The sequence below is a fragment of the Rhinolophus sinicus genome, chromosome 14 (assembly GCF_057876585.1).
Source record: "Rhinolophus sinicus isolate RSI-liver-muscle chromosome 14, RSI-T2T, whole genome shotgun sequence".
Taxonomy (NCBI): Eukaryota; Metazoa; Chordata; class Mammalia; order Chiroptera; family Rhinolophidae; genus Rhinolophus; species Rhinolophus sinicus.
In genome coordinates this window covers 8,628,200-8,652,464 of record NC_142514.1, presented here as the reverse complement: position 1 = coordinate 8,652,464, position 24,265 = coordinate 8,628,200, and the positions used below count along the sequence as shown (strand labels likewise).

Genomic DNA, 24,265 nt, shown 5'->3' with positions numbered 1-24,265 from the left:
TTCTTTGCCCCCCCCCCACCCTGCCTGTATTCTTCCTGGCACCCTTCACCTCCTGGCAATGCCACCCCCATGAGGGCAGGGACTTAGCTGTCTCTCCAACATACACGACAGGGCCTGGCACACAGTAATTGTTCAGTAAATATTTGGCGAATGAGTAAGTGACTGAATGGAGATACACATTTGAAAGATTTCACTACCACTGCTCCCTGGGTTTTGTGTTCGTGACTCAGTTTCTTCACTGGGATATTCTTCACTGACTTCACCTTAACACAAGTTAAAGACAAAACACCAATTACAAGATGATGACAGCAGAGCATCAATCCACTCACACAGCGCCGGGCCCTGTGCCACTACATGGTCACACACACACCCAGCCCCGCACCCCCCAGCCCCTACCCTTGAGAAGCTCCCAATATGCTGTGAAATTCAATGAGAAAACCAGCAGGAACAGTACAGTGTGATTGTGTTGGGAGGGAAGGAAATACAGGAGCCCAGAGGAGGGACCGCTGGGCCAGCCTCGGCTGGGGACAGGAACGCTGGGGACTGAGGGGGCAGCTGGGAAGAGCTTCCTGGAATAAAATATCAATGAGCTAAAAGAAACCCTACAAGATGAACAGGGGTTTACTCAGACAAAAAGAAAAGGTCCTGGAGAAAGTGTGCTGGCAGAAGTGGGGTGGAAGGCGGGGGTGGGGGCGAACGAGGAGTGCCCAGCCCGGCTGGTGGGTCCAGTGAGTCCTGACCTGCTCTGGGGCGGCCCAGGAACACCAGTGAAGGTGAGGAGACTGGCTCCTCAGCAAGATGAACGGGCCCTGGCCAGCGGGGACCACGCCACCATAAAAACGAGAGCAGGTATTGAGATTCTACAAGTATCTAATCATATCGTTATTACTATCCTCCCTTTACAATGAGGGAGCTGGAAGTCAGAGCAGAGAAGTGGCAGATCTGGGATTTGAACCAGAGCTGCCCCGACCCCAAAGCCAGAATCACCGCCATACTCTCCCCTCTGACCCATCCTGCCTTACCCCCTCCATGGCCCCCAGCCCCTATGGGAGCTGCCCAGGTAGAGGACTCAGTTGACTGACTGACAGATTGAATGGGTGAGTGAAGGCAGCCCTGCTCCTCTGTCTTGTTTTCTTGCCTGTTAGGTATCTGTGAAGATGAGGAGAACTAACAACCCACCAAGAGCCCTTGAGTGAGGGCTCAGTGTCAGGACACAGCCCAAGTGCAAAGGACAGAGGGGCTTACACTGGGGTGAAAGGAGCAAGGAAGCCTTCATGCAGGGCTGGAAATACGAGGCACCACGGATGGGCCACACAGGGAGGTTCTAGAACAATTGCCTGCTCACAGATTCCTGCCCCCCTACCCAGAGAGCTGGTTCCAGACGTCTAGGCTGGGAGCCCCGGAACCTGCATGTTGGAAGCTCCCCGGGTGGTACTCCACGTTCCGAGACTCTCATGGGTAAAGCAGACAGAGCTGAGCATTTGACCAGGGTTCAAATCCCACCTCCATCTCTTAGCTGCATGACTTTCTTAACTTCTCTAAGCCAGATAAGTAGAAGGCAAGGCTTGAGACCCCTTTATTTTTCCAGCTCTCAGCTGAGAGGATGACAAGAAAAGTGCCCGGTAAAGGGCCACACATGAGCATTCGTTTGTTTGGCACTGAGGGTGCAATAGTAAGTAAAAAAAAGATGGAACTTGGCCCCGGGGTGGAGGTGGGGACTGGTTACCTGGTGGCCCATTCAGGGCCAGCAAGTAGGTCACAGGGAAGGCTCTCTTGGGGGCCCACCTGCAACCCTGAGACTGGCTGTCTGGGCGAGAAGGTGGCTCCCGCCTGCCCTGTTGGGTCCTTGCACCTCCCTTGCCGCCTGGGCCAGGAAGGCTGAGTCATGGAAAAAGTTAGTCCTTCAGGCTGTAGCTTGCCTCCCTCCTCCATCAAGTCCACAAAGGCTCCTTTCACATTTGGGGGGGGGGGGGTGGCGACTGTGGGGCCCTCTCCCCAGGCTGGGATGTGAAATTTCAAACTTTGCCTTGGCGTTAAATTCCCCAGCCCTTGCCTCAAAGGAAACTAAGGGAGGAGGGGGTACCAAGAGGGAAGGACATGGGGTGGGGGGGGAGGGAGAGAAGGAAGCAGGATCATGTCCCATGTGTTCTCACTGAAGCCAGGCCACAGGGACCCTCGGTGCCAGTCTGCTGAGCTGGGCATCCCCCGGCCCAGCACCCCTCACCTTCATCTTCACGTGGAACTTGGGGGTTGGGGCACAGAGAAGGTGACAGCACCTCTCCGCACAGCTGATGATGGATGAGGCCTGGGGCTCAGAGGGATGCCAGGCCCACAAAACCCACATCCTGAAGGTAGAACAAGGAGAAAAAAAAGGTGTGTTTCCTGGCCACGGTCCAACCCCAATTCCTTTTAGGATTGTCTGACATGTTTCTTTTTCCTGATTTTACCCCAAACCTGACGGGTGGGAGAGGTAAGAGAAGCCCCCTGTGTGGCCTTGCGTGACTTACTTAGATTTGCTGAGCCTCTGTCTCCCCCTGCATTAAATGGGCACTGTGACATCCGCCTCCTCGGCTGTGGAGGTTAAGTGAGAATATGTGTAAAGGGCCTGATATGCTGAAGGTCAGTTTGGGTTCTCAGCCCCTGCCCACTCAAACACACACCCATCGAAAATGTAAGTAGGACCTAGTGGTTACCCAGCTGGTCTGGCATCTAAGCAGTGCAGGGCACCTGCGTAGGATCAGAGGATTTAGGTGACCGTGCGGCTGCGTGTACAAGTTGCTTAACATGTCCTTCAGTCTCCCCATAAAACAGTAGGTGTGTGGGGAAATGAGGCTATGACCTTTGCCAGCCTTTTTAGGCCTGAAAGAAAAAGGACAGCTGGGGAGTTAGCAGGAACAAGGGAGGCTGGAGGCTGGGGCCGCTTGGAGGCGCAGTTTCGCATCCAGGCCACTAGGCGGCCTCAAGGATAACAGATGAGAACAGGCTGCGAGCACCGGGTTCCAGCTCCAGACTTGCCCAGTTATCTTGGCGGGCCTGGCAGACACCGAGCACCGCTGGATGGGGAAGGGCCTATCTTTCCAGGGTTAGGATTTCTTTTCCATTTTTACGGACCTCCAAGGTAAGAGGAGGCAGTCGCTCTGCCAGAGTCCTGCCTTTAGTCGTGGCGTGGGAGTCAGATGAAGGCAATGGCCTGCCTTTCAGTCATCCTTCTGGAGGGTTAGATGGAGACAGGAGAGCACCTCATCCTGCACCCCTCTCCTCCTCCTCTCCTGCCCAAATGGGGTGGGGTGAGAAGAGGAATCAGGTTTGGACGTGGATCCCTCCCTTCTGCACCTTCTGGGAGGATAACCTGGTAAATGGGGATAATGACACCCCCATTGCAAGGTCAGTGGGAGGATTAAATGTCAGAATATAAACTTTCAGTGCAGGAGTCTCTCTTGTCCAGCCCGCCTCTTCCAAACCCTGTTTGCTCTTCCAGAGGCTCTCCAGATAAAGTTTCCCAAATCATCTGGAAGGAAGAGCCTCCCTGCGGAACATCTCCCAGAATGAAAAGGTCTTTGCAGCCCGGAATGAGGTAAAAGCCAGCGATCCACTCCCAAATTAGTGTTTCTCAAGCGACTTTTTCACTGGATCCTCGGCAGAGCTACCAGGGGGAACATAAGACACGCCAATTCCAGCGAAACTGCCCCTGCTGAATCAGAATGTTTGGGGGTGAGGCCCAGCACCCCCCAGCTGAACAAGTCTCCTGCTGGACAGCCGCTGCCCGGGGTTACAGGGCAGCTCCCTGGCTCACCCTCTCTCCTGGCCTGGGACCATCAGGGGTAGCAGGAGACAAGTCCCATCAGCACTTTTGAGTGGGGCTGCTTTTCAGTGACTCACCTTCCAGACTTCCTGCAACAGACAGCTCTAAATAGCTGGGTCCCACCCTCCAGCAGGGGAGACGTGCTTGTTGGGGGAGGGCAGAAGGTTACAAGGTGGGTGCCCTGCTTGGGAGCCCAAGGAGACCTAACGAGAGAAGTGGCTCCCTGCACAGCACAGGGGTACAGGTTTAGGACGTTTGTTTACAGGCTTTTGTTATTAAGGAAATTGCTGTCAGTCAAGGTAATTCTAGCCCAGATGAGTAATAAATATGCTCCCAGCTAATCTTATGGGGATTTTATTGGCACCTTGGGGGCAGAGGTTCCTTTACCCTGCCCACCCTTTTCCCTCAAAGCAAAATCCTGCTCCCCAGCTGTTCCCCCGTCAACCTGAGGAACTCGGAGCAGCTTTAGAAAGTGCACTCTAAGTGAAGACAGAAGACGTCTGGGCAAAGGTCGAAAGTGGCTTCCTGGTCCTACCTGCAGGCAGGGGGTGACCAACTGACCTGAAATAAACCCTGGGCGACCTGGTTGGATCAAGGCAAGCGCGTGCTCCCACCCCCGCCCCCACCCCCGGGCCTGCCCCGAACTTAGGGGCGGTCACCTGGTCCCCGAGCGACCCAACTCGGGGAGACCGCGTCCCGGGCTAGGAGAAATGTCTTGAGCAGGGAGCCGGTTCGCAGAAGCCGGTTTCAGAGTGTTCGAGTTACCGCTGCCAGCCCTCAGAGGCACTGCCGGCAAGTCCCGGCTTGCAAAGAGGGGAGCCACCCCCAGGAGAGCGCGAGTCGGAGCGAGGCCGAGTGCGCGCCCGCGCGCGCACCCCGCGACAGCGCAGGGGGAGGGGAGGCCGCGGCAGCCACTCAGAGGAACCCGAGGGAAGCCTCTGACCAACTTTAACTGTCAATCAGACTTAATTGGGTATTAAAAAAAAAAATGGGGGGAAAAAAGGGCCGCCCTCTATCTCTGCGCCGCTGCTGCCCCGGGAGCGAATGAATAAGGCGGCGCAGACTCGGGCGTCCCATCCACGCGCGCTCCGCACCCGGGCCCTCTCCAAGTTGGAAAGGACAAAAAGAAGGCAATAAATGCTAACAAGGGAGAGAGAGGGAGCAGGATCGAGCGGCAACTCCCAGCCTCTGCTGGAAGAGAGAGGGAGGGAGCCGGAGAGAGCGAGCGCGCGCGAGGGCGAGCCATGCACGTAAAGAAACTGACACCCGGACCCCCCACTTCTCCTGCACGTTGCTGGCAATCAGAGCGCGTTTAAGCAATTTCCTGAGCCCAAGAATAGCAATGAGTCGGGAGACTTTCGCCGGCTGAAATTGGGAGCTCCAATCACTCCCCCCCCACACTTTTTTTTTTCCTGGAGAAGGGGTGGGGGGGCGCTACAATTTGGAAACAGCTTTTTTTTTTTTTTTTTTAATCTTGCACTTTGAAACCGCGGGACTGTAGCAGAGTGCGCGCGTGTGGTTGGTGCCTTTTTTTTTTTTCTTCCCCTGCCTAAACTCCTCTGTCAGCCTGTAAACATTACCTGAGAATTCCCCAGCCGAAAAGGCGGCTGGGGCAAGAAACTTCTTGTTAGAACTTCCCACCTCCGGCTTTCCCTCCACCCCTCTTACTGTCCCAACCTTCTGAGACGCTGTTTCTCCTCCCGAGGAGGATTTATCTTTTATTTTTTTCTCTTTTTCTCACCCGGTGCTTTGCATTTGGGAAGAGGTGATTTCAAGAGTGGCCAGGTGGGACGCCTCTCTCCCCTTATTCGGTTTATTATTGTTTGGGGTGTTTTCTTTTTCAATTCCTGTTTTGTTCGGCCCGGGGAGTTTCGCCCCCCGCCCTGCCCGGCTCCGCGGCGCGGAGGATGGTGTGGAAATGGCTGGGCGCGTTGGTGGTGTTCCCTCTGCACATGATCTATCTGGTGGCGAAAGCAGCCGTCGGACTGGTGTTGCCCGCCAAGCTGCGGGACCTGTCGCGGGAGAACGTCCTCATCACCGGCGGCGGCAGAGGCATCGGGCGCCAGCTCGCTCGCGAGTTCGCAGAACGCGGCGCTAGAAAGGTACGGGGGCCACAGCGAGTCCAGGGGGTGGGGGCTGAAGGTGAGAGCGTGCGCCCACCTGCTACCGCTGCTGGAACCCGCGCCCAGGGTCTGAGGGTCGCCGGCCACCCGACTTCTCTGCGCCACCCGCAAATGCTGAGCTAGTCAGTTTCACATTGTAAATTTCCCGGGTACCGGACTGTCTTTTTCGTCAAGTCAGAAGATCCACTCCTCTGGGATCCGTGACTGACTGGCGGGCTGTTCACCCCCACCCCGAAACTTAGGAGACCCACCCATTTCCCACATTGCTTCCTCCCAGAGGAAGGTGTTGTGTTCCCCCTCTCGTCTTCCCCTCTTTGCCACCACCCTGGTGAGTGCAGGGTGTGTGCGCTCCTGGGTAGAGCTGGGAGCTGCCTGCTCGCTGGCGCTTCATATTTTCCTTGGCAACCCGCTTGCCAGCCCCAACCTGGGCTGCTGCCGCTCTGGAGGCTCAAAGACAGGGGATAGATACTTGCTTTGAGTTTGAAAAGGAGGGGTCTGTCTTGGATGGTCTGGCCTGGTCTGACAGGCACTTGGAGGCCCAGGTGTCTGGAACCCTGGAGAGAAGGGGACAGGGGTACCCAGCAGTTGATAAAGAGCCCTTGTTCTCACCTTCAACCTTGCCCCTCCCCCCAAATACAGCCCCAGAGGGGATCCCTCCAAGTTCTGCTTTCAACTTTTTGGTAGTCCCAGCACCTCTTCCTCCAGTTTTCCCAGACCTGGTGCCCGAGAGTGGGGAGGGTGAGCCGGCTGTCACCCAACTCTGACCCAAGCCAGGCTGACTCACCCAGTGACTAGAGCAATGGAGAGAGATTTGAGGCGGGCCGGCCGGAGTGTCTCCAGCAAACCCTGTGAAGAGGAAGAGCAAAAACAGGGAATTCGTTTGAAACTTAAACTGTTGAGAGCAAGGGGGGGTGGGGGGGAACGAAAGGGCCAGCAAAGCCAGCTGATCTGACTGGGAGCCACATACCTAGGAGATTAAGTAAATATGTACTGTAGAAAACCAAACCTGCATGTAATTCCAGGTTGCTTTTGTTTTGTTAAATACTGCCCTGAGATTTACAATTCCTCCGGGGTGGCGCAGACTGGGACTGAACTTTGGAGCCTCAGCTATCAGCCAAAGCTGATCGCCCATTAACTCTTCCTGCACCGGCAGTAGGCGCCTGTCCTGGCCGAGCTAGCTGGGGTCAGCTGTCCGGGTCTCCTGCTTCTCCTTGGGTGGTTTGGACAGCTGCTTGACCTTGCAGTTGGAAGGGGAGTTCGGAAGTGTTTTTAACCCTTGGACACATGGAAAAAGGAGAAGTAACAGTTGTTCTCAGCAGTTTCATTTCCTTGGGGTGATGCCCCATTGAAGGGCTCCCAAAGCCCTTTGTGGAAAGGACTCAGGATGGCTGATGAGGGGGATGTGGAGTTTGGGACAATTGCATGGGGATGAGGACAATCGCGTGTGATTGTCATTCCTTAGCTGTCTGCATCCCATAGAAACTTTCTACGGACTCTTCCAGCTGGCCCAAGTCCTGGGTCGCTTACTGCTCTTGTAACTGGCTGCAGTGGGCATATGAAGAGCTCCTTTAGTCAATCTGGAAAAACTTGACTGACCATAAACAAGCCTAAATTGAAAGAAGTATATGGCTTTGAGGGAGGAGGGTAGAAGAGTGCAGAGTGGACCCTGCAAGTTCATGCACTGGGAGCCATGCCTTCCAGGGAATAAACCATGTCTTCCAGGGAATAAACCCAAGCCACTTAGAAATATGTCTTAAATTGGTTATCAGGTCGCCAGAAACAGCATCCATGGGGAACTATGAAATTTCCAATGCCATTCTCCCTCGGTTCAGTCATCGGACCAGTCATGATTCCCAGAGCGCTCCCTGGAACTCATAATTATCTGACCAATTACTTGAGCTACTTTTTAATGAGCCATCTTCTTGCTGTCACGGTGGAGAATTTGGAACCCAGGGTTTTTGCCTGAATCTCTCTGGGGCCAGTGAGAGGGTCTTGGAACAACTTCCAGACCTAGGAGTGTTTGGAGGTCCAGTGGGCTTGGGGACAAAGGGCCAAACGTTGCGGGGTGGGGACTTTACAAGGGAGTGCTGGAGTGGGTTGTGTGAACGGTGGACTCCGGACGCGGCTGAAGAGAGCTGGGGAGGCCCGCTCTGCCAGGCAGCCTGCAGTGGTGTTAGACAGGCAATGGTGTCAACCACGGACAACGCTCCGCCCTTTGGTCGAAATAAAAGCTGCATCTGAGCCCTTCCAGCCTGGATTTGGGTGGGATTGGCCCTGGAGGGGAAAGCCCCCCAAAAGAGAAAGAAAGGAGGGAGACCTGAGTCTCTGGAAGCAGCTGGCATGTGCAGGAAAGGTCTGTTTACTTTGCGGGGGAGTGACAGTTTTGCCCAATGACCTTGAGTCAAACAGGATTTGGCAGTGTTTGTGGGCAGTAGGGTGCCTTAGGCTGCAAAGGTGACCCAAATGAGGGTTTTTCTTAAAGGGTCACAAAGGCTCCAGAAATTAGAAATTTCCTCACCTGGAGACAGTTCTCCTTCCCCACCATGTAGTGAGGTTGCCACAGCAGGGCCAGTCATGCTTGGGGTCTTTAAGGGGAATGCTTTGGCTGGGGTATTGCCCACTACACTCCTTTTTTATTTTCTCTGTCCTCCTGCAATTCCTCCCCGAAAGCATTCGGGGAGCTGGGGCCCATCCCGCTTCCTTCCAAGGCTCCTGGCTAGTCAGCTGGCCCAGCCTCCAGTCTTTGACCTTGACGTGGTTTTAGCAGGACCCCTCAGCAGGAGAAGTGGACTGTCTGTTCGTCAGTATTTGCAGTGGCTGTTCCAGACTTTGGTCCAGTATGAGGAAGTGGCTGGACATGAGGCCTGGGCCATGATTGCAGGCAGAGGCCACATTCCACGGCTGGCCCAGTCCCTCCACCGAGGAGGGGTAGAGCTGGGACTGGGACCCCTTTCATGGAGGTAGTATGACAGCTGGATCAGAATTACGTCTGCCGTGCTATTATTGAATTTACGGTACATGGGTTTATGGCCCTATTCCTAAAGCAGCTAGCCAGGAACCAACCCTTTATGTAAATTGACAACTCCGATTCTTCATCACATCCATTCAGCAAATCCCATGTCCTTCCCATTTCTGGCACTGGGGCAGGCGCAGGCCCAACTATCCATGACAATGGTCTTGGAGAACTTAGTGCAACAAACTTGCCTGAGGTGTCTGTCTGGTGGTTGACGCCACTCCGGACCCAGAGAGGAGAGGTGGGTACAACAAAACTGGATAAAGACACAGATGTGGCCAGGTGCTCACACAGTCAAGGCACAGATTCAGTGTGCATGAGCTTTCTGTGGCCGCCATAGCAAGTTTCCCCTAACTCGGTGGCTGACAACAATAGAAATGTATCCTCTCCCAGTTCTGGAAGCCAGAAATCTGAAATCAGGGTGCTGGCAGGGCCTCACTCCCTCCAGAGACTCTAGGGGTGAACCTTTCTTGCCTCTTCTGGTTTCTGGTGGCTCCTGGCTGGTGTTCCTTGGCTTGTGGCAGCATCACTCCAATCTCTGCCTCCATCTTCACAAGGACTTCTTCCCTGTCTCTCTGTGTGTCTCTGTGTCCTCTCATCTTCTTATAAGGGCACCAGTCATTAGATTTAGGGCACACACGAAATTCAGTATGACCTCCTCTGAGATCCTTAACCAGTGATACCTCCAAAGACCCTGTTTCCAAATAAGGTCCCAAGGTGAGTTTCCAGGTAGACATGAATTTTGGGGGGACACTACACAGAGGAAGCCCAGTGGAACTGTTAATCTAGCTCACAGAAGGCTTCATGAAGGAGGTGACGTTTGAGTGAGCCTTGAAGAAGGTCCAGAGTTTCAACCAGAAGGGATGTGAGAAGGGTGATCGAGGTACAAGAAACCACCTGACCAAAGGCTTGTGTATCTGGCTGAAATTGGGGGAGGGAGGCAGAAGGCAAATAAAGAAAATATTGTTAAAGTGGTATAGGGAGCTAGGAAGGTAAGTACTCAGACTCTGAGTTAGGCCAGTGTTGATATGAATAGGAAAAAGGAGAAAGAGAGCAGAGGGGTGCAGGTAGATAATCTTGTGGATCCCAGAGTAAAATATCTGTATTAAACAACTGATGTGTGATGGAAGTCCCAAAGGCAGGGGTGGCTTGGGGGACAGCAGTGGCCTGTCTCCCCCATCCTCATCCTGAATACAGCATTTGTTGGGAATTTCCAGGAAAAGTACTGGGCTCCCATTTGACCTGGCCTGGGAGTCGGAAGGTAAACTACCTGTCCTACCTGTGGCGTCTAGAGAAAGTCTTTCTGCTTGTAGCATCTGGCCCTTGGGTTTCAGACAATGGGCTTTGTAATCTGGGCTGTCTCTGAATAGACAAACACCTCCCTGTTATGGCCCCACCTTCTTCTCCTGGGGAACAAAGCCAGCCACATCTGGGGCCATTGCCCCCTCTGGCCTGGTTCACCCGAGCTAAGAGACCAGAGACTGGGTTCTAGACTGGGCTCTGCTGAGACCCTGGGAAAGTCGCCACCTACTCCAGGCCGCAGCTAAGAATCACAGCTATGGAGAGAGCGGGGACACAACAATCGCTAAGATCCTGGCCTGCTCTGAAAATCTCATATTTTCAGCATCCCAGGAAAGCTCCCTGAGTTGCGAAGAGGAGACTTCTGCAAGAAAACCCATTTGTCCTAAGTGCTGCTGATTTCAGCCTTTCTTGTTAGTCATCAGATTCCACTGAATGAAAAAGAAGCTTCTCAGTTGGGAAATGTGCCCTGGGTGGGTAGGCCACTCCCCCACCCCCACCCCAGGTAGCCATCTGCCATGGATTTATTTCAGTTCTTATAGATGTTAATGTTTTCAACCTGTAGCTTTGAAGGGAGAAGGGGGGCAAATTGCCCAACTAGCATATCAAGCAGAACTTCCTGTGTTTTTTTTTAATCCTAAAATCACCAAATTGTGTATTTGGGCTTCAGAGAATGCTCCCTAGATCCAGTAACACAGAACGGGAGTCAACAAGTCCCTCTTTGGTCTACGCAGTAGCACATCTGCTAATTCTTGTTCAGACTCCAGGTGCTCTGGAACTCCAGCTTTTCAGAGCCCAGGGCACTTGTTGACCCCTGCACAGAGCCCTTCTGATTTCTTTGGCATTATGCTTACCTCTCTGGTCCGTTTCCATCTTGTTATTGGTTGAGGTGTCACTTGAGAAAAATCATCTCAGTCATATTCATGGGGTTGCCCCTAGCCGTCCTGTTCTCTCCGGGAAAGAGATCTCTTTGTGCAATCACTGCCGCTTGTTCCTGAAGGCCTGGTCCCAGCCTGCCACCATTACAGTCCAGTATAGTTCTGGGTCTCAGTTGAAGACGCATTCCAGACCCAACACACTCTCCTTTGTCTTTGGGCAAAAGCAGGACCACACCTAGAATGTTATAAGATGTTCTCCTGTTGCCTTCAGAAGACACAATCTAAAAAATATACCAAATATATGAGATATTTGAAAGGAAATGTTTGAAACATTATTCCGATGAACCACACAGGCCAGGAAACAGTTGAAACCACTGAACCGGAGACAAGTGAATCTCTGTAGGTGTAGCATTCTCCAATGTGTGCTCATGAGGGTGGTATTAGAGTTCCGAAAATGAGGACAGGTCGGATTCTCACAAAGAGAGTGCGAAATACCAGAACAGGTTAGCCAACGAATGGTTGATGGGACTCATTCATTTATTCAACAAAACTATGGTGCCCCTTTTGTGTGCCGGTACCATTCTAGGCACTGAGGATACAGCAGTGAGCAAAGCGGACAAACATCCCCACTGTGTAAAGCCAACAGTTTAGTGGGGCAGCTAGATGGATAATACACAAGATACATAAAAGAGATAGTATGTTAGATCATAGTAAGCACGAAGGAGAAAACAAATGAGGCAAGGTGGACAGAAAAGGCCACGGCAGGAAAGGAGGGAGCAGCATTCTATACAGAGGGAAGATGAAGGGCTCTGAGGAGAGAAGGTACCTGGGGTATTTGGGGAACAGCAAGGAGGCCAGTATGGTCTGAGCAGAGTACGTGAGAAGGAGTGGAGGAAGAGTATGGTGGGTGGGGGAACAGGGCAGGGGTGGGGGAGCAGGGCAGGGGTGGGAGAGCAGGGCAGGGGTGGGGGAGCAGGGCATGGGGTGGGAGAGCAGGGCAGGGGTGGGGGAGCAGGGCAGGGGTGGGGGAACAGGGCAGGGGTGGGGGAGCAGGGCATGGGGTGGGGGAGCAGGGCAGGGGTCGGGGAGCAGGGCAGGGGGTGGGGGAGCAGGGCAGGGGTGGGGGAGCAGGGCATGGGGTGGGAGAGCAGGGCAGGGGTGGGAGAGCAGGGCATGGGGTGGGAGAGCAGGGCAGGGGTGGGGGAGCAGGGCAGGGGTGGGGGAGCAGGGCATGGGGTGGGGGAGCAGGGCAGGGGTGGGGGAGTAAGGCAGGGTAGCAGAATAGGGTAGAGGTGAGAGAGGGCAGGGATGGGAGAACGGCAGGGGAGCAGGGCAGGGATGGGGGAGCAGGGCAGAGGTTAGGAGAGCAGAGCAGGAGTAGGAAAGCAGAGCAAGGGGTAGGAGAGCAGGGCAAGGGCTGGGAGAGTAGGGCAGGGGTGGGAAAACAGAGCAGGGGTGGGGGAGCTGGCTAAGGCAGGCAGGGCCCAGCAGTGATCTCTAGAACACTGGTTTTAGAAGATGCTGACGCTGACGTGTCCTCCGGTATCTTTACAGTCAAATGAAGTGTATGGTCGGAGGGGGAATCGGGGTCGGCTGGTGTGCAGCTGGTAGAGTGGGTGGGAGTCACCCAGGACCCAGGCCTCAGAGTCTGCTGGGGAGACCTGCTGTCAGCCGGGGCCTGATCTGTTCTTGCTCATGTCTTGGGTGAAAAATGCTGCCCAACTCGAGGGTGACGTGGCTCTGGGGAATTGGGACTATGTTGGATTTGTTCTTTAATTCAGCCAGCTAGACCTTGGAGCTGCTGCAGGGAACCCATAAACAAGGTTCTCTCCAGGTGGCACTGACGTCCTGGTGCGATGACCATCTCCAGATTGATAAAGCCTCTGATGCTTTGGACCAATGAGTGCACTCTAGCAAGGAATAATGATTAATTGCCCTAAAAATAAAATAAAAGTGGCTGTATTGGGACCCGGAGTGAAGGCGATGATTCCTGCTCTTTCGAAGGACTTCTGGTCAGCGTTGTGGTCAGTACTGGTCAACACTGTGAGAGGGGGCTGGCGGGTGTCAGGAGCAGGCTCGGAATGACCAGGACTAGAGGCGATGACTTAGGGTGGGTGGCAAATCTGTGGGCGTTTTTAGGGGGCTGGAGACGGAATCAGCCGCCTCCCCTACTGCAGAGGCATGAGACCTCGGCCAGGGGGCGTGGAGGGCCACAGGCCCCTGAGCATGAAATAGGTGGGGCGCCCATGCTGGGATCCCCTTCCCGCTCTCGCTCTGGGAGCTTCTGCAGGTGAGCAGGCTATTGTCAGCTGGAGGAGTTTGGCTCTGGGTGACTATCCAGGCCCCTTCACCCCTTGGATTCTGTGAACAGTCATTACCAGAGTGACGTCAGTGAGACGTTGACCCAGCCAGGGTCAACGTGGCCAGGAGGAGGACGCCAGCTTTAATCTGCCAACATTTAAAAATTAAAAGAAGGAAACCCTTCTCAGCATGACCTCACCAGGGTCCTTCAGCGGTTATGTCAGGTTATGTCAGTTGTTTGTCCCGGTTTGTCAGGATGCTGGAGAGACGACAGGAGGAGGAGATGGAAGGGTGAAGGGCAGACCTACGTTTACATCCTTCACTCTGAACGTCAGCTGTAACTTGGACCCTGCGGCAGGGGTGGGGGTGCTGACTGCTTCCTTGAGCTCCTAGTAGTTAGTGTATGTGACCGTATGTGATGGCGGTACAACACGTGGCTGTTGTACCGTACGTGACTATACTATTGTATGAGTGGGACTACATGCGACTACAGTATTATCATGAGTATAGTACTAACGTGACGGCGGTACTCTACATGACTGGTACAGTGCATGAGTGTGGCACTGTGCATGACTGTGGTACTGTAAGTGACTGTGGTACTTCCTGGTACTGTGCATGACTGGTACTGTGCATGACTGGTACTGTAAGTGCCCGTGATACTGTGCATGACTGGTACTGTGCATGACTGGTACTGTAAGTGCCCGTGATACTGTGAATGACTGGTACTGTGCATGACTGGTACTGTGCATGACTGGTACTGTGCATGACTGGTACTGTAAGTGCCCGTGATACTGTGAATGACTGGTACTGTGCATGACTGGTACTGTGCATAACTGGTACTGTAAGTGCCCATGATACTGTGCATGACTGGTACTGTGCATGATTGGTGCTGTAAGTGCCCGTGGTACTGTGCATGACTGGTACTGTAAGTGCCCATGATACTGTGCATGACTGGTACTGTGCATGACTGGTACTGTAAGTGCCCGTGGTACTGTGCATGACTGGTACTGTAAGTGCCCGTGGTACTGTGCATGACTGGTACTGTGCATGACTGGTACTGTAAGTGCCCGTGGTACTGTGCATGACTGGTACTGTAAGTGCCCGTGGTACTGTGCATGACTGGTACTGTGCATGACTGGTACTGTAAGTGCCCGTGGTACTGTGCATGACTGGTACTGTAAGTGCCCGTGGTACTGTGCATGACTGGTACTGTGCATGACTGGTACTGTAAGTGCCCGTGGTACTGTGCATGACTGGTACTGTAAGTGCCCGTGGTACTGTGCATGACTGGTACTGTAAGTGCCCGTGGTACTGTGCATGACTGGTACTGTGCATGACTGGTACTGTAAGTGCCCGTGGTACTGTGCATGACTGGTACTGTGCATGACTGGTACTGTAAGTGCCCGTGGTACTGTGCATGACTGGTACTGTAAGTGCCCGTGGTACTGTGCATGACTGGTACTGTAAGTGCCCGTGGTACTGTGCATGACTGGTACTGTGCATGACTGGTACTGTAAGTGCCCGTGGTACTGTGCATGACTGGTACTGTAAGTGCCCGTGGTACTGTGCATGACTGGTACTGTAAGTGCCCGTGGTACTGTGCATGACTGGTACTGTGCATGACTGGTACTGTAAGTGCCCGTGGTACTGTGCATGACTGGTACTGTGCATGACTGGTACTGTAAGTGCCCATGGTACTGTGCATGACTGGTACTGTGCAAGACTGTACGGTGCTTTTCCACATTCATTGTTTTGCCCATGCCCAGAGGAAGGTGGGGTCAGCAGCTAAGATGCAGGTGAAGTGAGTTGCCCAAGCCTGAGTTGGACTTTGAACCCAGGATTCATAGCTTCAAAACTAGGGCCTTTCCCGCAGGAATAAATCCCCTCAGCCTGGCCCGCCTACCCCATTCAGGGTTATGGAGAGGTCAAGAGACAAGCTGTTAAATAATGGGGCCTAGTACACAGAGGGTTCTGGAGAGAGGACTGATAAGCAGTACGGGAGTCAACAGGATGGGGCCAGGATGTAGTTAAATTTACTTTTACAAAAACATTTTTTTAAGCACCGAGTAGCAATATTTGCATACAATGACTGGGATGCTTGCCAGAGGATTGAGGTAGTCATCGTTATCAGGCTTTGCTTTAAACAACGAACTGATAAGCAGGAAACCAGCACAGCCATATTTCATCCATGTGACAACCAGGGTAGCACCTCAAATATGCAGGGAGCCAGCTTTCAGGGATGAGTGAGTGCTGGCTCCTTCCAGCTAAACCTGAGGTCACCAAGCTGGATCCTTTGAAGCGACTGAAAGCTCTGACACAGAAGGGAGAGATCACTGTAAATTAAAGGAAATCTTAGAAGACTTCTTGAAGGAGGGTGGCCACTGAGGTTGCAGTAAGTTTTAATCTTTTGCTGGTTGTAGAGCCCTTCGAGGATCTGAAGATAGGATAAACCCTGTCCCAAGAAGAATGCACAAAGATATATAATTTAATACTCTTAAGGGGTCGTCGGACACTCCCCCCCTCCTTCCATGCCCTCCTGCCTATCCCAGACGCCAGGTTAAAAAGGCTCGGACTGGATCTGATCAAAACCCATCTAACTCCTTGAGGCTTGGAGTCAGGTCCAGGACTGAGGCTCAAGTCACAGACAGAAGACCCTCTGGTATCGTGCGACCTAGAAGCCAGGGGCAAGCCCAGGGTGGACAGTGCAGATATGTGGCCTGGTGGTGCTTAATGCCAATACAGTCAGCCTGGCAAAGGCCCCCCAGCCCAAGCCTTTCTGACTGTTGGCCATCCCCTGCTTTGGGGAATGTGACCTGAATCCCATTTCAATAGCCTTTCAGGAAAGGAGGTAGAAAAGGCATTTGGATCAATGAAACCTATGGTCATTTTTGTCCGCACGGAAACATACTTCTGGGGTGTTTATAGATCATTGTCTCCTGTCTACATGTCCCCGCTTCTAAAGACCTCTGACCCATCTGAACCCTGACAGCCTCCAAGGCAGCCCCCAAACGCCAGTTGAGGTTCTAGACCCATATTTCCCAACAGGGTCCCAGAGTCCCAAGGGGCTTCAAAAAGGTGTGACCATGTGGGAGGTGGAGCAGATAGGCTTCTGAGGCGCCCCCACCTCCCCTTAACTAGATCAGCTTCACTTCTGTTTCATAGTTAGAATTCATGTAAGGTGTGTGTGTGTAATGTCATTGCTATAAAGAGAAAAAAGAATAGGCTTGAAAATAACTGCTAGGAAATGACTCAGGACACACTCTCCCCACTTGATCTTCCTTGCTTGGATCTATTGGGTGTCTTCTCACTGGGTCCTCAACCTTCGGCTCTTCACTCAAGGTGAGGAAGCTTGTGGACAAAGGGTCCTCCTCTTAGTTTGCGCATTTGCCCCTCAAGAGAGGGCCCCCCACTCCCACACCAGGCGTGTGAAACTCCAGGCCCTGCTCACCCCTCGCCATGGCCCCTCCACCACCACTAGGGAGCCCTAATTACTCAGCCAAGACTTAGCCTCCCCACAGGGACTCAGTCCAAATTCAGCTTCCAGCCTTTGGAAAATGTGACGTAGCCCCCAAAGTCAAGGACTGGTCCAGAGGCAGTGTCCCAGCTGCCAAGGGCTTTTGAGCGGTAGAAGCCAGCCCACCAGCCAGAGCATGTATGCCATTTGTAGTGCCAGCCAGGGTTGCTGGGGGTCAGTGTCTGATCCCATAAATTCTAGGGGGCCTCCCAACGACCTGCTGTGTGACCTTGGACAAGTAACTTATCTCCCTGGGCTGCAGTTCCCCCGTCTGAAAAATGAAGGTATGACGATTTCAGTGAAAAACCGTACGTAACCTCCAAGTTCAGCATGAGAACATTTGCAAGCAGTGAAGGCTCCATCCCTTCAGGGAGGGGGGTACAGTGGACAACCCCTAGCCCCAGCGCTGTACCTTTTGCTTATTGGACCAGGTGTTCTGCTGGGCAAGAGGGGACAAAAGCAAGGAACGTGCTGACCAGACTCACCCTGGTCCTGGGATTCCCCAGGAAGGAAGGGGAGAATTCTGCCTGTGCCACAGAAGCCCTCGGGAATTTCAGCTCTTGACCCTTTCTGGAAGCCAGTGGGCGGGAATCACTCTCCCCATAGGGAGGTCTCAGAGCCTGTTGAGATGACTGGTGACAACAGCCCCTTTCTTCATGGGCAGGGGCTGGTCCAGTGCAGGCCCTTCTGTGGCTGAGGCGTGGAGGCTGGTCTGGGGCTGGGCATCTGCTCTGGTCCCGGCTGCCCTTACACCCACCCAACTTCCCCTATGTAGGCATTAGTCATTTTCATTTCTGCATCCAAGTAGCTCAACTGGTCAGGGTTGGGCTGTGGTGAGGTCAAAGTCATGGGTTACCATGGCAACTCGCCACGCTTTGCAGCTACTTATTGCCATGTGTCTTCTCCAAAAGATTGTAAGCTCCTCAGGGGACGGGGGACACATCCTCTTACTCACCGAGTATTCTAGGCACCTGGCACAGTATCTGACACACAGTAGGTGCTTAATAAATGTTTTTTTGCCTGAGAAAATGCATGACTGACCCATCATAGCTAGTTAGAGCTCATGTTTAGTGAGCACCCACTATGTGCCAGGGACCATTCTGAGCACTTCACAAATAATAAAGTTATTTACTCCCCATAGTAAGCACCTTCTTGGGTACTATTATCAACTTTTCACTGGTCAAGACTCTGAGAGTCAATAACAAGATCACACAGCTAGTAAGCAACCAAGTAGGATTTGAACCCAGGGCATCTGCTCTTGAACCAGTGAGTTTTGTTGCCTCTCGGTTAATCATTCTATGGAACAGAATAGATCACGTTGACCGCCCCTAGCAGAGTCTGTGCGGGGTGTGCCTGCAGCAGCCAGGGAGTCTAAATGGGTCAAATACCGTCAACTACAGCTTTTCTGATGCTGGGTCTAGAGGTGTCCTTTAGATTGGTTTATTGACTCGTGTGACCGACCAGAAGGTCCATGGGGAGGTCTAACTCCAGGCATGGTTTCTGGGACTCAGTGTTGTCAGGACTCTCTCTCCTTAGGCAGGGCCTCTCTGCCCTGGGGCTGTTCACACCTGCCCTTGCTGCCTTAAACCCCCTCCAGTCCAGTCGACAGACAGACTGGTGTCCTCTGCTCAGCCGTTCCAAAGGGTCCAGGAATTGAGTCTCCCTGGCTGTGACTGGGTTGAGCCTGAAGCCATCACTCATAATGGTTCAATGACTGAGTGTACCAGCCCCAGCCACACCGTGGTGTTTGAGAGTAGGGAGGTGGGTTTCTGTGGGTGAAATTGGGGTGCTGTTACCAGGAGCAAGGGGATTGGGAGCAGATGTCCAGTCCTCCTTCTTGTGGAAGGATCAATCCAGCTTTCAGTCATCTCAAGGGGAAACTTCCAGGAGATCCAGGCCTGCCTGTTAGCTGTCCTCCCAGGTCTAGTCCTGCAGACCTTTTCAGGTCATTTACTGACACTCACAGGTATAAAGATCGGATGGACTTTTCAGGGTTGGACTGAAACCTCCCTGCCCTCAGGGAGTTTATAGTTCAAAGAGACTAAATAAGCAGCCACTCAAGGTGGCCTAGCTTGTTGTCAACAGACCTCGTTGTCATTTTTTCTAGATTTAAGGTCCCTGTGATAGGAGAGGCAAGGAAGCCCCTTTGCTGGGTCCCTGTTCATGGTGAGATTTCCCTGGGTGTGAGAATCCCTCTCTCCCTCCTTTCTGGCTGTAGGCAGGTGAACAGAGGGAGCTGATACCGGGTCCTTACAAGGTGGGAGGAAGAGTTTCTGGGGTCCTTTAGAGCTCCCAGGACCGGGGGGACGCAGGCGAGCCCAGCCGGCCCCAACTGACCTCTCACAGGCCCCGAAGCAGGTCATCGTGGGGAGCTGGGACCAGCATGACTACAGAGGGCAGCATGACCTTCCTGCAGGCAGGCAATCCTGCCAGACACACTCATGTGAAGTCAGGCCACCCTTGGCTCCCATAGCCCATGTCCTCACATCTCACTTGGCAGAGACAGGGAGTCTCACCTCACCTCTCCAGGCAACTTCTGTGAACACACACTGAGCGGGTGGGGTCCTCCAGGCCCTCCAGGAGCACAGGGTCAGTGTGGGCTGGGCACACTGTGTCCTCTGAGGCTCATGCCTCCTCTGCTGGCAGATCCATTGTCCTGGGTGGGGGGGCCCCTTTAGCCTTCGTGTTGACAGATGTGTATATGTATGTGTGCACATACGCTCACACATGTGAGCGTACGCACCCATGCTTGTTTGTTTGTTTTCCTTAAATGAGCCAGTATAGAATAATGATTTCCGATTTTGAGCTCAAGAGTCAACAAACCAAAGTTTGTATGCTCGCTGACTTCCACTCACTTGCTGAGTAGCTCAGGCCAAGTTACTAGACCTCTCTGAGCCAGTTTCCTCATCTGTAAAATGGGGATTCTGTGAGATAATGTATCACAAGACCTGAGCACAAAATGTGTTCTTGGTGTGTGTTGGCCATGATGGTCAGATTATGGATCGCGTTTGACTATCCACTCCAACGCCTCTTGTGCACGCTCTACAACAGCCTCTGGGGCATTTCTTTATGACAGAAAGGATTCGTCTTAAGTAATACTGATAGGTTAGTGTGGGGAGGGGCTGCTATGCCCCTGAGAGCCCTTAGACTTTGGAGCCGACAGACTCTGGTTTCAATCCCAGCTCCTCTGGCTGGCGGCCTTAACCAAGTCCCCCAACCTCTCCGTATGAGCTTCCTGGGGCTGCGCTAACACCTTGCCACCAATGCCGTGGCTGAAAACAGCACACATGTATTCTCCTACCGTTCTGGAGGACAGAAATCCAACACGGGTCGCACAGGGTTAAAATCAAGGTGTCAGGGCCACATTCCTTCTGCAGGCTCTAGGGGAGAATCCGTTCCCTTGCCTTTTCCAGCTTCTAGAGGCTGCCTGCCTTCCTTGGCTCGCAGCCCCTTCCTCCATCTGAAAGACAGCGAGACTGCATCACTCTGACTCAGCCCTCCACCATCACATCTGCCTCTCCCTTCTCTGTCTGCTTCCACTGCTAAGGCCCCACGTGGTTACACGGGGCCCACCTGGGTAATCCAGGATAATCTTTCTATTTTAAAGTCAGTTGATTAGCAAATTTCATTCCATTTGCAACCTTAATCCCCCTTTCCTATGTAAAGTAAGATATTCCTAGGTTATGGTGCTTAGGATGTAGTAGGTATCCTGGGGGAGGCCATTATTCTTCCAGCCACTCTCTCTGAGCCAACTTTTCTCATTTATGAAGCTGACGGTGCTACAGTCAACCTCCAGGGCCACTGGGAGGAATCCAGGAGATTGCCTACCATGCCAGCCAGGGGCTTGGAAAATGATGGTTGGATCGTCTCTGAGCACCAGCTGAATACAAAGCTCTATTTCAGGTGCCACCCAGAGTCACTAGGGATGGAAGATGTCACAGTCCCTGCTGCAGAACAGCTGGCAATGTGACTAAGGCAGTAGAACGTTATCAGGGAAGGTTTGTCCTTGGAGAGCAAAACAGAAACGGGAGACTTTGACCCCGCACTGGGTGGGCGTATGCTCCACAGAAAACTATGGGCCATCCGGAAACTCTGGGCTTCCTATGGGGGTAGATCTCCCAGGAGGGAAGGGCATACAGAGGGGCTCTCCTAGGTCACAGGGACCAGGTGGGCATTGCAGGGGAAAAACACACACGGTTCCAGGTCCCAGCCTCGATCTGGCTAGGAAGATGCACCAGTGGCCCTCAGTGATAGGATGGTGTGGTGAGGGCTTTGATGGAGCAAACCATGGCAGGAGACAGCAAAGAGCACATAGCATGGCTTCCAACCAGTCTTTGAATCATTAACAAAGTTCTTCCTACATTCAAAGCGACTTACAGAGACAATCTGATTTGCTTCTCAGAGCACCCCTATGAGGTAGGAACTATTACTGATCCCGTTTTAAAAAATGAGAAAACTAAGGCTCAGAGAGGTCAAATACTTGCCTGAGGTCACACAGCACACACAGAGCCATGGAGTTTGAACCCAGGCAGTCTAGCTTCTGGGGAAGGAAGGCTGGCAGTGGTGAGGGCTAGGGTCTAAGGTGAGGCATCAGGATGAGGTGGGGGCTAGAGGAAAATATCCCAAACAGGGGAAGAGCGTGTCTGGAAAATGGGAGATGAGAGACTTTGGCCCCTTTGAGAAATCCCAGAGAGTTTGGGCTGGCTAGAACTAAAGTATGAGTGGGGAGTGGTGGGAAATGGGCAGGGCCAGACCTCACAGAGCTTGTTGGTCATGGGGTGGAGTTGGGACTTGACTGGGAAAGCACTAGGGAACCAAAGAAGGGTTTCCACAGGATGCATGAGCAGACTGGCAGAATGGAAGGGGAGGGAAGCCTGATGGTGGAGAGATGGGGGAGGGAGGGGGACTCTCTGTGGACCAATGAAAGCGCTTTCTACAGGGCTGGTGCTAAGGGGAAACCCCACCACCTCTAGCTTCCTGGGCTGAGGTCCATGCGGGTTTGCTCCCAGCATCCTGGCCTTTGCGGGATGTGCTGACCAGGCCATTTCCCATCGCAATGTCCCATGCCTCCCCTAACCCCTCAGCTCTGTGGGCCCGATCCTCAGCCTGATAGCTGGATGACAGCCACCAGCCAGCCAGAAGGGTCGACTCCATGGTGTTTGACCTTCGTCTAGCAGAGATTCAACCAATTCCTAATAGCTGTAGGATAGATAGTCACGTGGCACAGCTTGCAAGTTATTTAAAGCTTGTCTTTGGAAGGCCAGTCCATAAATTATGCTTAATTAGTTGAGGGTCTCCCTGAGACACACCAGCGCAAGGACCTCCAAATTTCAGCAGATGCTGAAAGAATTTCCCTGATAAAGTCTGTCTTTCCTTTCCCAAAACAACAGCTATATTCTCTCCTCTGCCAGCAGCGTCTAGAGTGTTGCCAGGCTTGGGTCCCAGCTCAGCTGCTTCCTGGCCACACCCTTAACATTTCCAGGACCTCAGTGCCTCGTCTCTAAAATGGGCCAGTAGCTCAGGTCCACAGCGCTTAGGGGACTTGCCTACATGTGTGGGTCAAATGAAGAAAAAATAATAATTTTAGAGTTTTGGATTGTGGAACTGGAGCTAAGGGGTTGTGGGTTCACTATAAATGGCAACTATGGCGATGACTATTCTGTGATAACTTTTGACCCTAACTCTAATACGCTTCCGTAATGACTGCTTCTCCTTTTTGCACAGGTAGCGTGGGTGTGCAGTCCCCTCGTAGTTAGCTAGCTATTGTCAGCTGCCTATTTGGGATGTGTTATACATTCTGCATCACCAAGTGGCCCTGCTGCCCAGGAAAGGGGTGGAAGGCTCGTGACATGGCATTTGGTCCCTGGGTACTGTTATTGAGCACCCTCTGCGTCATCGCCCTGGCCAGCTTCCTGGGTGTGCGACCTGTGCAGTCACACAGGATCCCACGCTCAGAAGGGTCCTGCACTTGTTAATGTCCTACTGTCACTGTCTTGAAATTCTCAGTAATTTTGGAAATACGGGCCCCGTATCTTCATTTTGCATGGCGCCATGCAAATGATGTGACTGGTACTGGTGACAGCTATGCCGCATGGCTAGTCAACTTTTACCCTCCTGAGGTCCCCTCATGGGAAGCTCCGTTTCACAGGGGAGGCAAAATGATTTCATTTATTGGTTCACATACTCAGCAGGCACCTCATTACCATGACAGGTGCTGGGATGAGAGCCTCCATTCTAAAGTGTGTGTGTGTGTGTGTGTGTGCGCGCGCGCGCGCGCGTGCATGCGCACACGTGCACACTTCAGGGGAGGGGGCTCAACAGTAAACAAGCAAAGAAATGACTTAAAATTTCAGGCAGTGACAATAAAACAGGGTGGCGTGAGGGAGAGGGATTTAAATATTAACTTCAGTGAGAGAGAGGCTAGAATTGGCTCTGGCGTTAAGCTCTGCCTGCTGCATTCCTGGGGTACTTTTTAAAGACCTGGGGTCATTTCTAGGTTCCCCCAAGGCCCCACCAGGACTTAAGTTGGTGAGGTCCAAGCAGGGAAGGCAGTGTGTGGGGTCCTTGAGCCCAGGGGACTATTTATTCACATGTCTCCACTGCCCCAGCTTCTCACAGTGAACCCTGAAGGCCAAGTTTGGGAGGCAAGTGGGTGAGGAGAGGGCCTGGGTTGGTTTCTCCGTGCATCTCTAAGTTGTCACAATTCCAGGTGCTGCATCTAAGGCTTTTAACGAACCCTCGGAGCCTGGTGAGGGTTTCTTGCGGTTACTTGCACTTGTGACCTTCCCCACACCAGCATAGGGAGGACACTTTGGAATCTGTCCACTTCCCCAGGGGGAGATAGTAGAGCCCAGAGACGCCAAGTGACTCATCCAAAAGTCACACAGCAAATCAAACCCAGAGCAGAGTGCTGGCCTGGCCGGCCCCAGCCAGGCTGCTTTCCATTACTAAGGGTAGTTCAGACAATGGCCGCTGCCAAGGGTTTGCAGTCCAGAGCCCGCCTGACAGCTCCCTGGAATAAAGGGTGGCCCCTTGCTTGGTGGAGGCAGGGAGCAGCTGGTGGGGACACTTTGGCATCTGCTCACACCTGGAGAAATGTCTCCAGTACTAGCTCCGCTGAAGAGAAATGAGCTTCCCAGGAAGCTGAGAGCAAAGTCAGGCACTTCCCCAGTGTGGTGGGCAGAAAGCCCAAAGCTGGGGTTTGGAGGCCCCCTGAGGAGGCACAGGACTGGTCCTTACAGGATAGGCTGACCCCAGGTGGGTGGAAGCTGCCAGCCCCCAAGGATGCCCCAGAGGAGGGAGGCTGAGCTCCAGCTGGGCCGGTGCCCGCCAGGG

The 24,265-nt window shown here is 53.1% G+C and overlaps 1 protein-coding gene and 1 long non-coding RNA gene across 4 annotated transcripts in view; one reads left to right on the top strand and one right to left on the bottom strand.

Annotated features, from left to right (window-relative positions):
- Positions 1-5,599: 5,599 nt before the first annotated feature.
- LOC109460693 (uncharacterized) lies at positions 5,600-8,124 on the bottom strand. 3 transcript variants are annotated; one of them, XR_012497052.2, is made up of 4 exons: positions 6,932-8,124; positions 6,710-6,771; positions 6,395-6,479; positions 5,600-5,814 (listed from the first exon to the last, which is right to left on the bottom strand). It is a non-coding gene; the product is annotated as an uncharacterized LOC109460693 (long non-coding RNA). The 3 variants fall into 3 exon arrangements; XR_002139541.3 differs by having other exon boundaries at positions 6,893-8,120; XR_012497053.2 differs by having other exon boundaries at positions 6,399-6,479; positions 6,893-8,119.
- The window catches only part of DHRS3 (dehydrogenase/reductase 3), a 40,405-nt gene continuing 21,849 nt past the window's right edge, over positions 5,710-24,265 (top strand). Inside the window, exon 1 of the mRNA XM_019756341.3 lies at positions 5,710-5,904. Coding sequence (XP_019611900.1) covers positions 5,710-5,904 — 195 coding nt within the window. The remainder of the gene's footprint in view (positions 5,905-24,265) is intronic.